The sequence below is a fragment of the Boleophthalmus pectinirostris genome, unplaced genomic scaffold (assembly GCF_026225935.1).
Source record: "Boleophthalmus pectinirostris isolate CB_2022bp ecotype Guang Dong unplaced genomic scaffold, ASM2622593v1 HiC_scaffold_556, whole genome shotgun sequence".
Lineage (NCBI taxonomy): Eukaryota > Metazoa > Chordata > Actinopteri > Gobiiformes > Gobiidae > Boleophthalmus > Boleophthalmus pectinirostris.
Window position 1 is genome coordinate 13,257 of NW_026571429.1, and position 12,323 is coordinate 25,579.

General features: G+C 38.0%; 1 protein-coding gene across 1 annotated transcript in view; it reads left to right on the plus strand.

The window, feature by feature from the left end:
• Window positions 1-2,161: 2,161 nt before the first annotated feature.
• LOC129411678 (insulin receptor-like) overlaps window positions 2,162-12,323 on the plus strand; it is a 34,574-nt gene continuing 24,412 nt past the window's right edge. Inside the window, exon 1 of the mRNA XM_055163181.1 lies at window positions 2,162-2,813. Coding sequence (XP_055019156.1) covers window positions 2,720-2,813 — 94 coding nt within the window. The 5' untranslated portion in view covers window positions 2,162-2,719. The remainder of the gene's footprint in view (window positions 2,814-12,323) is intronic.

Here is a 12,323-nt window from a genome sequence, read left to right on the forward strand (position 1 = left end):
CACTGGAGGAGGGGCCCATAATGTTCCATCACAAACAACTGAAACGGTATAAAAAACATTTTGTTCAGCACATGCCAAAGTGCCCCAGGATGAAGAGGAAATGTAATGTTTATGTAATTGTGTGATTTTATATATATATATATATATATATATATATATATATATATATATATATATATATATATATATATATATATATATATATATATATATATATATATATATATATATATATATGTATATATATATATATATGTATATATATGTATATATATGTGTATGTGTATGTGTGTATGTATATATATATATATATATATATATATATATATATATATATATATATATATATATATATATATATATATATATATATATATATATATATATTATATATATATATATATATATAAAAGAAGTGTGTGTGTGTATTTAAGTGTAAAATCCACACAAGGGCTCATTTGAAGAGAAAGGCTGTGTGTGTTTAAGCTCATGACTGTCCATGGTACATACAGCACACACAGGTCCACATGCAGCTAATCACTGAGTTTTCTACCAGCTGTATGAAATATATTGTATTTTATATTATGTCTTTCATGCTTCAGTTGCACCTTAGATTACCTACTGTATATTTTGTACTGCGCCATATCTCTTTGTCCTTATTTGACATTTGGAGTATGCCAATTGGCGGATATTATTTTTAGTGCCACCTACTGAAATAAAGTCATAGTACAACAGAGTGAGAGCTGAGCACAGTAGTGAAGCCTGTATAATCATATAAAAGCATTTTAGTTTAGCGGGATAAACAGTCATTCACTTGTGCAGCTCACTCAGGAGGAAGTACATAGTGAAAGAAAAGGAATATGGACAATGGGAATACCACAGAACGATCTGTTTTGACTAGATTCCACAACCCTTAGTCCTTCAGACCTGTGACATTTAATCTCAGTAAGACCTCATCTACTCTGTTCACTGGGAAACAACATTCCTCAGAATAACAAGCCTGTGCCAGCTAAGAAGACTAAACCAGTGTGCAAATTTTTATATAGCATTTTATATTTTGTGTTATTTCTATGCTCCATCTAAAGTTATCACAGCAATCATAGAGCTTTTTGATATTCAAATCAAATTGTTGTCTAGTTTTTAATGGTATTTTACTTACTATGTTCAATATTTACATAACTTAATGGATTAGAAAGATCTACCTGGTGATTGATCAGAAGATGTGCAGACCAAATATCTTTTTCAGAAAACCAGGTCTACAATTGTTAAAGGAGGCCACATAGACCTGATAATTTCAATAATTTTTCAGAGTATGTTTATTATTCATATTCACGGATGTGATAGACAGATAGTGAATAGTGGCTGGACTGCAATGACTAGATAAATATTAGTAATAGTAAAAGTATTATTGATTATAGAATGTTGTTGTTAATTGTATATTTTTTGGGTAGTATTATATATTTTCTACAATTCTGTATTTGAGATGCATCATTTTATTCATCGTTTACTTTTGTATCTTCATTCCTGTTCATTGTAGTCCAGTTCACACGTAGAGCCTGAGCACGGAGCCTCCCCGGTAACAGCAGCAGTCCAGATCCACACCAGGCCAATTGAGTGTGCAGAGATCCGCTCCTGGATTTGCATGAGGCCGCGGCCCAGCTGAGGACTGGCAGGACTTGTTTACTGTGGAGAGACGGAAAGAGGAGGTACCTGAGGGAGAGCAGTCGCTATACGAACGGGAATCCAAGTTTTTACACTTGACCCGTCTTTTTAAGTCTTTTTATGTTTGTTTAACTCACTATTTTAGCATCTCGGGCAAGGAATAGTTACTTTGTCTGTGTTGCTTTATTCGAACTCTGGGGCTGACTCGAAAACCTTGTTGTTTTGGATTAGCTCGCTAGCGTTAGCTGTTTTCCAAATCAGCTATCGTTCATCTGAGAAAAGAAACGGGCGGCGTGGTGGAGTTTCTCATTCCATTAGCAGCGTGGAGCTTCAACGCCGCCGATGTTTCCGTCGTTTTTTGATACATTGGACGGATACAGATCATCTGTGGGCTCACACGTTTCCAAACCTTATTTAGTTTTACCCGTTTGGTCGTTTCTGGCGGCGGAGTGGCTTGCGGCGTGGTGGTCAGCGGGGGTGAAGGAGTTCAGAGGAAGGTCGTAGTGGGGAAAGCTGCGTCTCTGCTGCACGTAGCTGCTCTGATCAGTTTCCTGGGATGTGTTCACTCCTATCTTAAAAGGGAGCTTCTGCTGGGAAATTGCATTTTACTGGCAAATTCAAAGACCTTCTAAACCGATACTTGGGCGACAAGTTGACCCCATGCTTGCTGGACGTACTGTTTTTGCGATTCTTTTAACACCGATTTTTGATCATTTTTTTTATTTCACTGGAACACCATAATATTGAAATGAACACAGACCGATTGGACCTCTTCTTCAGCCCGCTGCAAAAAAAGATTTAATATTTTCTTTATGTAGGGAAGTATCAAAACAAAACAGATGAACGTGGACTGTCGCCTTCGCTTATGGAAGATGAAGATATTCACTCGTACATGTGTTGCCAGAACCCAAGATCACGTTATTTAGTGGTGTGCATATTTCCTCGAACAAGTTGTTTTAAGATAAACTTCTATTGGAGAGTTAAAGCACTGCAGTCAATTGATACTGGAGTTTTTAAGGGCATTTTGAAGGAAGGTTCTTCCTATCCATAAATCAAAATGGGACGGTGGACGCTAAAACTGCGAACACAAATAGTGTGTCTTATCTTCAGCACCTGCATCATATGCCAATGTGGACTGATCAACGGGGAAAGTAAGTATTTTACTTCTCAATGTGTAGATCATGTTGACAGATAATGGTGATTAGCATTAATAAAGCATTAATAAAGAGCTAAACTGTTATTTAGTTATTTACTTTAACAGACTTTGTTGGCTCAATTAAGACATAATAGCTTACTGTATAATTATAACAATCATAGGCTAATAATAAAAATTAAAATACATTTTTAACTATTTGTACAGTGAAATCTAAATTTAACGCAAGTATAATGGTCAAGTGATACAGCTTGTTTGAATATGGTTAGGTTTATTCCTAATTGAATCCGCTTTAATGATGAGACGCTGGTTGTTTTGACGCATGCTCCGTGGTTTGTTTCTGTCTAATTAAGGGGCTGGTAATTTCAGGTTTTGTCGTCGTACGCGCTCGTGACCCCGCCCCTTGCCATGTTTCTTAAAGCTACACGTTTGAACAGCGGCCTGTGTTGCCTACGCCAGCCCCAGAGCCAGATTAGTTGATGTAACTGGACAAGGGTGGTCTGCCGCAGCGAGTCTAAACTGGGAATAGCAGGATTGGCCCAATGAGCGCGGCTAGGCCTCTCATAGCGACACATAAACACACCGCAGAGGCGCACACAACATAAAGGCAAACAAACAAGGCGCTGACGCTTACAAGTGTTTAGCGCTGATTTGTCTGTTGTGTCCCATGCAAGCGTGCGAGGCGCCTACGAACCTCAATACGTCTACATGTGCTGCTGAGAGCTCACGAGGAGTCAATTAAGCTCGAGCATTTTTAGCACATGTTATAAAGTCGCATTTAGGTGGGCTACATTTATTTCTATTATACATTAAGATTTAAAAAATAAAATAAAACTTTTTAACCTAAATAAAGTGAAGATATGCGGACTGAAAGCGTCTAGATAGAAAAAAAACGGAAGTTTATTTATGAAAATAATATTGTATTATTCTTTCATTTTGATTTTAATAGTGCTGTTTTGTTTTTTAAATAAAATGACTTTTGACTTAGATAACAATAATGACGAAATGCGTTTACAATGATTAGTCAGTCACGATTATTATGATTAATCTTTGCCGCCCTATTAAGCATATATTTAAACTTATTTTTGTAAGTTTTGAAAGGCATTGCCATTAAAATGGTTACACATTAAAGTTTAACCAGATCCATTTTACTTTAACATCTGAAATGTTATAGTGTTATAGAATAAAAGCATTGTAGGGCTCTTCCCATATCCTTGTGTATATTCACTTCTAGTTTTATCACAAAAAGACTTTATTGGCCAGGTTCTTAGGAAGTCTTGAGGCTACTTTTCACAGGTCACGTATGCAGACAGAGCAGAGGCCCATAAGGGGTTGCAATTGGACAGGACCAGCTCTGTACCCTCCTCTTTCCTATTTTTTTCTTTTCGTTTTCTTCCTCTATAAAGAAGGGTAAATGTCATTGGTTATCTGGTTCTTGATTTACTCAAATCCCTGGAAGTGACCATATTTGGCACTCAGGAGATGTTTATGATGAGAATGCAAACCACTCAAATACTATTGTTGCACATGCTGTCTCACAGCGCCACCCCTGTTATGGATCAAGGGAGGCTGTCAAACTAGGATCTGTGTACCCACTCATGTTAACACTTTTTTTGAAGTCTTGCCTCTTTGTGGTTGTCTCATAATCACCCGCACACAGTTTACTGAAGTACTTTTCTGAACTGCTGAGCTGTCTCCAGGTCAAACTTTTGAAAAACAAGTTGTGCAACTAGGAGGATTGCCCCCTTCTTGTTCCTCTCAATCTTGTAAGCACAACTCTGAGACACAAATGCGTATGCTGTAGGTAGACCATCCTATCCACTATTCCTGTTAATATTGTGTAAATTAAAGCACACCCTGTCTCTAAGTCTCACATTAACTTAATGGCACAACCTTGTAACAAGTACTAATAACTGTAACAGTGCCTGTTGCTCATTTAGACTGCATTGTGTGCTGCAGGTGCATATGGACTGATCCAACAATCCAACAACCACGCCTGTCCGCTATTAGTGTCTCTGACCTGACTACTCCTGTCCACTGTAGTGTCTCTTACCAGACTGCTCCTGTGTGTTTGTGTGTCAAGAGGAGGTGGCCATGCATGAGAACAGTTTGTACTAGAGCAGGCTGAAAAGCAGGAGGCCTGTTAGCACTGGCCCCTCTGTGCAGAGCGGCCCCTGACCCCCCACACTGATCTGAACCATCAGGCATATTTACTACTGTGCATGGTGGATTTTTTGTTATTGTGATGTTTTATGGTTTAAAAATGCAAGATGATGAGTTTAAAGTAATTTCTAATCTGGTAATAATAGAGAAATTGCTTGTTTTGTATGTTCTCAAGATGTGGTTCCCAGACTGGGGGTTGGCACCACCTGGGAAGGTAGATCTATCAGGTTAGATCTCTATGGCGACACGTCTTGAACCCCACTCCAGAATAAGATAAGAAGACTTCTTTGACCAAAACCAACCAGAGATGAGAATGCAGCAACCTTGTTTGACGTATTTCTTATTTTTTAATTCCTGGTATATTTTGTCAATGATTGACAGTTCCTCTTACATGATAGTGCACCTATTTTCCCTCAGCTCTGTGTTCCTACAACCCCATTTTTTTGCATTTAAAAATATTTTTGGAAGTGAATAAACCCCCACCTTCACCCTAACCATAATCTCAAAACAGGTCCTAACCTTAATCATTACCCTACAACCAAATGTGGGACCATAGAGCCCTGGGGAGATGGAGCAGATCCCAAGAACACAGTATGACAGATTCATTCAGAAAATCCATTATTGACAAAGACAGTTGTGAACAAGCTGTGCTCGTCCTACATCTTATCCAGAGACCCTCATGTCTGAGTTGGTCTGAGTAAGAGAAATTTATCCAGAATAAGTTGAGCCAGATTCGTACAGGCCTCTTGTTTAGAGCTGGTGGTACTTGCTGTTTAGAGTGCATCTGTCCTAATGCCCCACAATGTTTGGTTATCATAAAATTGTTTTAATTCACTTAGTTTGGGTAGTTTGTATGCGGTCAGTCACAATAAAGGCAACGTATGGTCCTTTGGCACAGAATACTCACAGAATTGACTGAGTGTCTCAAAGAAAAGCATCTTGAAAAAAAAAAAAAAAGTTTATTTAAAAAGTGACAAACTTTCAATTATGTTTTTGTGGAAAGGAATATATGGCCACCTGTATTTCTATCCCCAGTATACTATGAGCCTTCATCACACTACAGCTAGTTGCGGTTGACTAACGATTGCAGGTATCCATTTATCATTATATGGGGAATTAGCAGCATAAGCACTTTACATATCATGTTGAGTACTGCACCGGTTCTGTGTTTATAAAGTTAGCAGAAAGTAAAATATTTTAAAGAATTAAAGTAAAGATAGTTTTTTTTTGTCTTTTAGTTTGTATATATTATACTATTCTATATTGTATTATTATACTATTTTTTATAACTTTACTTCATATGTCAAGAAAAATGAACAATAGTCTCAGCTTTAAATGAAATGCTTGTCTTTGAAAACACAGAAGTCTCCTCAGGTGAAGTATAAATATGTTATGTTATTATCCATTCGTAACTCATTGTCTGACGCATAATCCTAAATATGTATTTATTTGAGTACAACAGGAATAGGAATATAATGGAGGTCAAGTGGTGACCACAATAGTTTTAGTAACGTAACTAGCTGGAGTGCTGTTGTACATGGAACCCATTCAAATGAAATGACGTTAGCATAAGCTGAACTGAAATGCTAAACATACCCAAAGTATTGAAGCACTTGCATCATGTTATCAGTGATTTTACTGATGTGCGAATCTGTTTTCTATCTCCATAATTTTGCATTAAAGTCTTAACTGTGAAAAAAAAAAAAAGCATCTTGGCCAGTACTGAGAGATAAAAGATGTTGTTTTTTTTAAAATATATTATTATATATTTGAGAGGAGATACCTTCTGCATCTGAGAAAAGTACACTAAAAGTAAGTGGCTTTGACTAGATCTGCAGTTTTCAAATTTGTCCCAGGCCCTCCTGCATTTGAACAGAGAGTAGAAGGGAGTTGTTTACAAGGCTACTTAAACGATTGTGCAGGTACAGGTAACAAAAAACAGGTTTTGTTTACATATGGGTATTGAAAAAATCAGAATTGTAAGTCCTCCAGTCACAGATGAACTGTGTATACCTCCAGAGCAAAGAGAAGTGATGAAGCCACTCACAGACACACACACAGTATGCTGTTATGCTGTTGAAATCTGTTTTCTATTTTCACTACCTGTGACTTCAAATACTAAAACCTTAATGCTCAGATTTATCCACAGATTTGGGGATCTTTGGCGTCAGGGTTGAGCAATAGTTCATATTACAGACTCTGAGATATTCTGTGTCATTTGCAGGGTTAGAGATACAATATGATAATAGAAAGAAATAAATTAAAATGTGATTTTGTTGTGTGCTGGTAAGGTTTCCTAATCTTTAAATTGACTAAAGTCTTAGCTGAAAGGGTCTGATTTTCCTTTGAAATAAGCTACTTTTTGGTTATCTCAAATAGCCACTTAGAATATTTATAAAGGTAGATTTTGCTGTTACAGATCATTTTTATGCACGCGTATGACATGTTGGGAGCTGGGAGCTGCAGTGTAACAGAACCTGATGGGTTAAATGTATTTTAAGGACTGTCATATGACTAAAGACATGGCTATTTGACACAGTGCATTAAGTTTCTCAACAGATAATTATGCTCACATATACACACAGGACTGTGTTGTGTACAGTGATTGATGATTTTAGTTCTAAATGCAAAGTTTTGTTCCTTCAAAGAATAATTATTGTCTTCTGTAATCTTACAGTCTACAATTTGATACAATTTAAAGTGAGATACATTTACACCACTAATTCCAATAGGAATTGTTTTACTTCATAGAAACTTGGAGCTAAGAAAACTTGTGTTGACGTGATGTTCTTTGCTGTGTTCTAGAGCAGGGTCGCTCTTCCGTTCCCTCTCATATCTCACTCCCTGCACTTTTATCTGCAGGGTGAGAGGGTTCACCACTCATTTGTTTTTCTGTCACTGGAGCAAATGCACACACTGTTTTACAGGCACTTACCTGCTTATCCTGACCTCTTGAGAGTCGAGCTGGCTCCAGACCCTTTACATGTGTGCCATGTTATTGACACCTTTCTATCTGTGGTGTTGTTTGTTTTCTTCTCTTGAATTGGGCCGGCTACTTCAGCTGTGCATTCTTATCTGTGCACCTGCAGCTCAAGAACATTCACTAAGGACAAGGTGGATTACAGAGGCATGTTTGTGATTCTTGATGTCATTCATGCTTGCATTATGTGTTCAGCCATGGCGTATGTGTGTCAGGTGGGGGTCTGTGGTTTTGTCCCTATGAACCAGCCTGAGATGCGTTACTATGGTAACGGCACTAGCTGTGCCGGCAGTAGGTTGCAATATTCTCCCCAGCTCCCCCTTCAAAACAGTTTGTGCTTTTATGCTTTTAGGCATATTGAGCATACATATAATATTTCTGAAATGAAGAAGTATAATTTTATGTTCACTAATATTTTGATGCTTTGATTGTTTCTATATAGAATAGATTAGATAGATACGCTTTATTTCCATAGTCAACATATACAACTAAATAAAAGTACTATATAATAGTCAATATATGTGGTGCTGTCAAATGTCTGGACTTATAAATGCATGGAAGCATCTGGGAATGTTGTAGAAAAGTCAGTGTCTGATTGAGAAAGTCACAGGCATGTAGATATTTGTGGTCATTGTTTTTGCTTGATGTGAAGTGACAGTGTAATGACATCTTGTGAATTATTTTTGTTGGCTCATCTCACTGGTATGTCCAATCATCACTGTGCCTATATCCTAATCGACTCTGACTGTTAACCATGACAGGCAATGTTTAAAATGACTTTTAACAAGAGGAAATTACCACTCAAATATAACTTGTTTACATTTTTACTTGTCGAAGTTGTGTTTTATCAACAGTCTGAGAGGGAGAGCTGGGGTAAGCAGCTGTCTGTGTGAGCGACTGAGAGTTGGTGGTCTTGGGCAGCAGACAAATGGACCATTAAACTGAGCTGGCCTCTCCTCTCCATCTTCACAACTTCCTCTGCTTTAGGCTTGAGTTTTTATTTTTGTTACAACTCACTTTGTTGATAATGGTAAATCAGTCAACACTGAAAAACTGTACTTAATACATCTCTCTATGAACAGACAGGTATGTCACAGTTCTGTAAGGTCTGGGCATGATATCAAATAAAGGTGGACACATATTTTAGTCCTAAAGAAAGAGAACCATTCCTGATTGAACTCACTGGAAGCAGGAGCGATGCAGCTCAGCTCGTCACAAATGGACCCTCTGGTTTGTGGGGCTGGGCCCTGCAGCTGCTGCCATGTGGCTACAAGTCTAACAGTCAGCCTCCCTCTCACCACATTAGTGTACTCACAGACGAGGGACGATCAAAGAACTTCAGATGTTTCAGGTCTTTTTTGGACTATAACCTCAGCACACTTATGTCTCATTCTTCACATTGTCACAAATGTTAACCTTAACATGGGATTCTATTCATTTTATGGAAGCACTGGTTTGAAAGGTAATATAAATTAGTATGTTCACTTATTACTATTAATATGATAATATGTTAAATTGAAACTTATCAGAAATAGACTGATTTTGCCTTTTCAGTACAGATGCTGATACTGGGACATTAAGTGTTTTTGTATCTGCCATTATCCAGTAAACAAAATCAACACTATTCCTAAATCTAGTATTCTTAAAGGTGCACTATGCACCTTTTTGGTTGGGTCCCATCACCGGCTTGTTTCTATGTCACTGCTCTGCTTCAGATGTTCCACAGTTTGAATAAATGTAAGGTAGATCTGTTAAGGTCTGTTGGTTTTATAGCTCAAAAATACATATAAAATATGCATTGTAACTGTGAGCAGAGTTGCCACTTCATCTGATCTGACTTGTAACTTGGTTTGGATTGGTCTCCGTGAAGATAGAAAGTTTTAATATCATACTGGGAAACACTACAACATCTCCATGAAGAAAAGCCTCTGAATGGATGATCCACCAGAAAAGTCACACAATGCACATAAAAAAAATTGTGTGGCCACCATACCTCACCTTAGTAAATAATCATGATAGCCCAATATTAAAACCATTGTAATCACATTTTAATTATTGCATTGTGTATTGTTCAATGGTGATACTTAGATGTCCAAAGGACTTCATACAGCATGACTCTGACATGTAGACAGGATAGTTTTATGTGTGGAAATGTTTGCGCTCATAAATCAGAGTGCATGTGACCTCTGTAACTAAGACATTTACACAGTCTCTGAAAATAACAAGTTTAGCAGTACTGGTACCCACTGGTGACCCAACCTGTATGCTGCCTCAGGCTATCCCAGCTTGCCTGGCCTCCAGCCACAGCTGTAAGGGGATCCAGTGGTGTTTATAAATAGGCAGGGGCTGCTCCTCTTGCCATGCTTCTCCATGGGAGCGGAGGCAGTAGCAACAGACACATTATAAGTCTGATGCTCATTCATCTCACCTTAATTTTATTTTCTCCAGTAATGAAAGTGAGCACGCAGAGGCATTTGTGCTATAGCTCTAGAATATTGTCCTTTTCTGTGTGCTGCTGATATTTTTCTATTATTTTTTTTTCCTTAATTAGCATGTACATTTGCATCCAATACGAAGTACCCCTGTCTTAGTGGTTTTACTAGAGATTATTACAGTTGGCCATTATGATAAAGTTGATGTTAAAAAAAAATGGTAGCTACTTTACTTCCAGTTCCCAGGCCTTTCCTTAGCTAGGCTACATAAACATTTGCCTGCTGTTTGCCTTGCACAGCCATATATTGTCTCCTTATTGACATGTCTATAATCAGAGAATCACCTCATGACTTTTTGCTGTCCAGAGTTAGCTGCCTTCTGCTCTGTTAGCCCGGTCTGGTTTCATGCTAACATGCAGCTGCCGTTTGCTTCAGCCAACGTCCAAGGCAGACCTCTTCTTCCTGGGCCACATAAAGCTGCTCTCTCACTTTCTAAAGCTGTGAGTGTGATCCACTTTCTCATGACCATGCCAGTTACTGTTAGTTGATGCATATTAAGTTCACTGCAGGGAGTACAACACTAAAAATACGACAAGTATCAGTCTGAAATTGTAGCTACTCTATAACGGAGCTCGCAGCTGTGGGAGCTGACTGAATAGGAGATGAACAGAGATGTTATGAGCTATGACCTCATTTGCACCTATGCTGAATCGCTCTAATAAGGCTAGACGTGGTGCACTGGGTTAAAACGACATCACTCTTTTTATTGGCACCATATTTAACTAAAAGACTTGTTTTGAAATTTTGGCATAGAATAACAAAAACAAAATCTGAACTGGTTTGTTTCCTATTGTGAGAAATAATAGACCATAAAGCTACAATACAATTTTGTCCAATAGAACACTGAAGAAAAACTACTTTGTATTAAAAATATGAAATACATTTTGTAGTTCAAATTCCATTGCTGATTTGTGCAAACACCGTTATATAGTTAATTTCTCCACTGTGAGATTAGTTAGTTTTATATAATACATGTTTGACTTCAAAACTGACACATTTGCAACACTCGCCACTCATACAGGCTCCTCACAGATCATAAGTCTTATAAGTGTCCTTTTAATCTTGACTCAAAACAATCTTCCTTAAATTTTATATAATCCAGCATGTTGACAGCAGCTGCGTGTGTGTTTATGGGGACAGTCCTCTCTTCTCCGCATTCACACTCGGATAAAAACAAGCAGTAATTTTGTTGCTGGCCTAAACTGAAGTCAATTTTTATTTATCATCTGTGTTGTGGATAAGACACAGAAGCATTTAAAGCCAGCGCCTCAGTGTTGGTGTAAACAAGAGCACGTGTGTCATGTGACATGACTCTGGAGGTGCTTTCAGGGGCAGTACATCGTCAGTCAGTCAAATTACTTGGTAGATAAATACTGATGCGCTGCTACATATAAGGACATTTATCTGTCTGTAAATTGGATTAAATGGACATAATAATATAGAATGTCTAAAGTTTATAGCAGATATAACTTGCCCACGTGGACCATCATTTCACCAACATTTAGGCTGATAGGCTGATAGCTGATATGTCTCCAAGTGCCCATATCGGCCGATAATACTGGCCAACTGATATATCAGTCGGGCCCTAATTTGGATGCCACCACATTTTTAAAAGTATACAAATACTGCTGAAGACTTAAACTCGTTCACCCCACAGCTTTATTCTGTGCTGTTCCTGTTTGTCTGACACCCCTTATACTTCCCTCCCTCTCTCCATTTTCTCATTCCTGCTGCCAAATTAAGTGTCAAACAGACATGGAAGGCGGGAGGATGGCCCACATTTCTCATATAGGGCTCTACACAATATGGTACAGTACGTTCTAGTTTGCGCTCTGGTATTTCCCCCTTTTTTTCTCCTGTCCCTCTGAATAAA